Genomic DNA, 2,861 nt, shown 5'->3' on the forward strand with positions numbered 1-2,861 from the left:
CTCCTCGCTTCGCTCGTCGGGCAAGCTACCACCCTAACAAGAGCAAAATGGCCACGGAAGTTGGTTCTATTCATGTATGACATGGTACTTGGGTAATGGGTTACCGTGTGACTCCAGCTCCTCGTAATGCTCAAGCATGCACTTCTCCTCGATAGTTGACGGGAGGGTGTCGGGCATTACTCACTCTCACCAGCATCTTTTGTTAATACCATCCTAACCCTGGTCGACTTAACATGAGATTTTAGGAATTGTCAGGTTTCTTGTCCGTGAAGAATTCACTGCCATAGTCCAGCAGAAGCTCTATTCCCGCTTCAATGTCCCCTACTATAAAGATTGTGAATGACCCATCGTAACTTAGAAATGAACGTAGCTTACAAGCAAAGATGCCGATGCGGTGATCTCCGTTAACAAGACGAACTGAAGAATTGCACATGTTCAATCAGCACCTCAAGTTGTTGTTTGAAACCAATAGACACACCAAAGGCTTTGCAGTTTGCACGTCGTACAGCTCCTGAAGGGTCGACGCCCTCGACGTGATTGATATAGCGTGAAACATTCCCCGCAAACGAGCTATCGATTGACATCGAGCTGTTGAGCCCATACACGTAACTCCGTCCGCGGTAGTTGGCAAGGTCGCTGGGTCATCGTCAGTCTAACCGTATCAGCAGGACAAAGGGCGAAGATACATGCCCTCGAGATTCAAACGTCGGCTCATAGATGAGTTCGCCGACATACTCTAAGTATATATCGTGAATGTCAGCATTGGTGCATGTACACTGGGAGCCAAGTCACACCACATAAAAGGTCTCCAGTTTTAGCGGGCTCTCGGAGGAACGCGCCTAGTCCCCATTGACTTTCCTTGACATCGATTTCCTGGTCCCTCATCCGTTAGCAGTCGGGTGAGAGCGGGATGGAAGAATTACCTTGCACAGTCCGTGCTGGATCTGCGAGTTACGGCAGTTTCCTTCGCCCGCTTCTGCTTGAAGTTAGAAGTACAATTTTGCTTCGTGTGCCGATGAAGCTTACCCCTAAATCCAAAGACGTTAGCATATGTTGAGATACACAGATGACAGGACACACTTGCACCCACACCGCAGACAGAGCTCTGGATCGCACTCTCGAGACTCAGCCCGACAGGTACATTTTTCAGTCATGCACTGTAGCTTAGTGCATCTACAACCTCGCCAACGCCGCTTGCCTGATCAGTCAAGGAAAGATCAACGGCTTTTACGCTGAAACCTCGGTGACATTGAGACTCACAATTCGATGAGCATCTACAGTTTCTCTGGCAATGTGCACTATTGCGATAGCAAGCGCAGTCAGTTTCCGCTGTGCACGAGCCACTGTGATTACACGGTTCATTCCTGCGTCAAAGCACGTCAGTTAATTGTCATCACGCATTAAACATCTTTGCTTACGGAGTGAACTGACTTGCGTCTCCATCTTGGCAGAAAGAAGAGAGTAAGGGAGTATCGATATAGTGAGTAAGATGAATGACTGACCTGCGTAAAACAGGGCTTTGTGCGAGGCGTTGGTAGAATCATTCTTGACCTTCTTCGGATAAAGAAAGCGCCACCAGAGAAAGACCTAAGGTGGTTGCATCAGAAGAAGTATAAACCCGAAAAGTCGCTATTTACCTCTTTGCAAGGTTTGAAGCACAAGAGAGCCAGGTCACAAGGGGTATTGTCAGGAAGAATCTCGAGAGAAAGGCGAAGATCGTCGACCTCATGATCATCCCAATCCGGCCTGCTATCCAACTGAGTGACGTCCGTGTAAGTCTAAGCGGAGCTGAGTATTCAAAGGGCAGCTTACATCTGCGTATGGTTCCTGCATGAAGCACTCGAGGCTGCACGCCTCGCTGATTGTAGTGAGTATTTCTTTGACAGCCATAGTTGGTTTCCGAGGTGGAGGCAAAGATTTCTGGGTTACTGAAAATGGTTTTAGCAGTTGCGTTAAGTTCAAAGTAGTTCACGACTAACAGTGAACGGTGCAGAGCGGTTGTACACAGTTAAGATTTGGGCAAAAGATACCAACGGCGCTCTTGACACGGGCCCTTGTGTCTTCCTCATCAGGCACAAAAAGTGTGGCAAAGACACTCCAGTCGGTGATGCTGTTTCCGGGCCAATCTACAAAGTCACTACAGAGTAGCGTTTAATAAGGGTACATCGACGAGCAACTAGAACTCACCGCCTCAAACACCGGGAAATAAGACCTGTTCTTTCAGAGGTAGACAATAAGGCCTCTGGTAACACGCCCGTCGCATCAATGACGTCAAAGGGAACCCCGTGAATGCGGTTGAGACGATGGGCGGCTTCCATGATAATGGCCTGGTCTTGTACTGTTCAGCGCGACCTTACCCAGGGACAAGTTAAACTTAACTCGGAAGACTTACCATCGGGGTCCGGGGGATCATTTTGCCATGCAAATGATTCATATTGATCAACGTGTTGAATCCAGTTGAACGAAGGCTCGTCGGCATAAGGGATAAAGGGCATCTCGTCCGCGTCGTCGCCCTTGAATATATTCTGAGGGATGGGGGCGCTCGCTTCATATGCAGGGTGCGGCGGTAAAGGCGTGACAGGGTCGACTTGAGCATTTTCGTCCGTGTTTACCTTGATCACCTTAGGAGAACCGTCATTCGCCCCAAGGGCGCGCAGAGAAGAGAGCAGGGACTCGACGCCGTCGCTTTCGTCATCGGTTGGGGTGTCACCTGAGGGCGGGGCGGGACAACATGATAGTAGCTTGTCCCTAATATATCCTTGGTTCCACTGGTTGTACTCTTGACGAACCTGGTGGTAGACGAGGGCAACAAGGTCGGACACATTGTTCGGTTCCTTCAAATGTTGATTATCGACGTCAGT

General features: G+C 49.2%; 1 protein-coding gene across 1 annotated transcript in view; it reads right to left on the reverse strand.

Moving 5' to 3' along the window:
- Positions 1-241: 241 nt before the first annotated feature.
- Positions 242-2,861, reverse strand: part of CONPUDRAFT_147917 (SET domain-containing protein) — a gene marked incomplete at both ends in the record, with an annotated part of 3,241 nt that continues 621 nt past the window's right edge. The window contains 15 exons of the mRNA XM_007777539.1: positions 242-324; positions 376-417; positions 479-636; positions 658-736; positions 795-873; positions 924-977; positions 1,080-1,198; positions 1,261-1,364; positions 1,419-1,443; positions 1,503-1,587; positions 1,638-1,757; positions 1,813-1,928; positions 1,980-2,137; positions 2,188-2,332; positions 2,393-2,789. Coding sequence (XP_007775729.1) covers positions 242-324; positions 376-417; positions 479-636; positions 658-736; positions 795-873; positions 924-977; positions 1,080-1,198; positions 1,261-1,364; positions 1,419-1,443; positions 1,503-1,587; positions 1,638-1,757; positions 1,813-1,928; positions 1,980-2,137; positions 2,188-2,332; positions 2,393-2,789 — 1,764 coding nt within the window. The remainder of the gene's footprint in view (positions 325-375; positions 418-478; positions 637-657; positions 737-794; positions 874-923; positions 978-1,079; positions 1,199-1,260; positions 1,365-1,418; positions 1,444-1,502; positions 1,588-1,637; positions 1,758-1,812; positions 1,929-1,979; positions 2,138-2,187; positions 2,333-2,392; positions 2,790-2,861) is intronic.

This window comes from Coniophora puteana (genome assembly GCF_000271625.1).
Source record: "Coniophora puteana RWD-64-598 SS2 unplaced genomic scaffold CONPUscaffold_22, whole genome shotgun sequence".
NCBI classification, from domain to species: domain Eukaryota; kingdom Fungi; phylum Basidiomycota; class Agaricomycetes; order Boletales; family Coniophoraceae; genus Coniophora; species Coniophora puteana.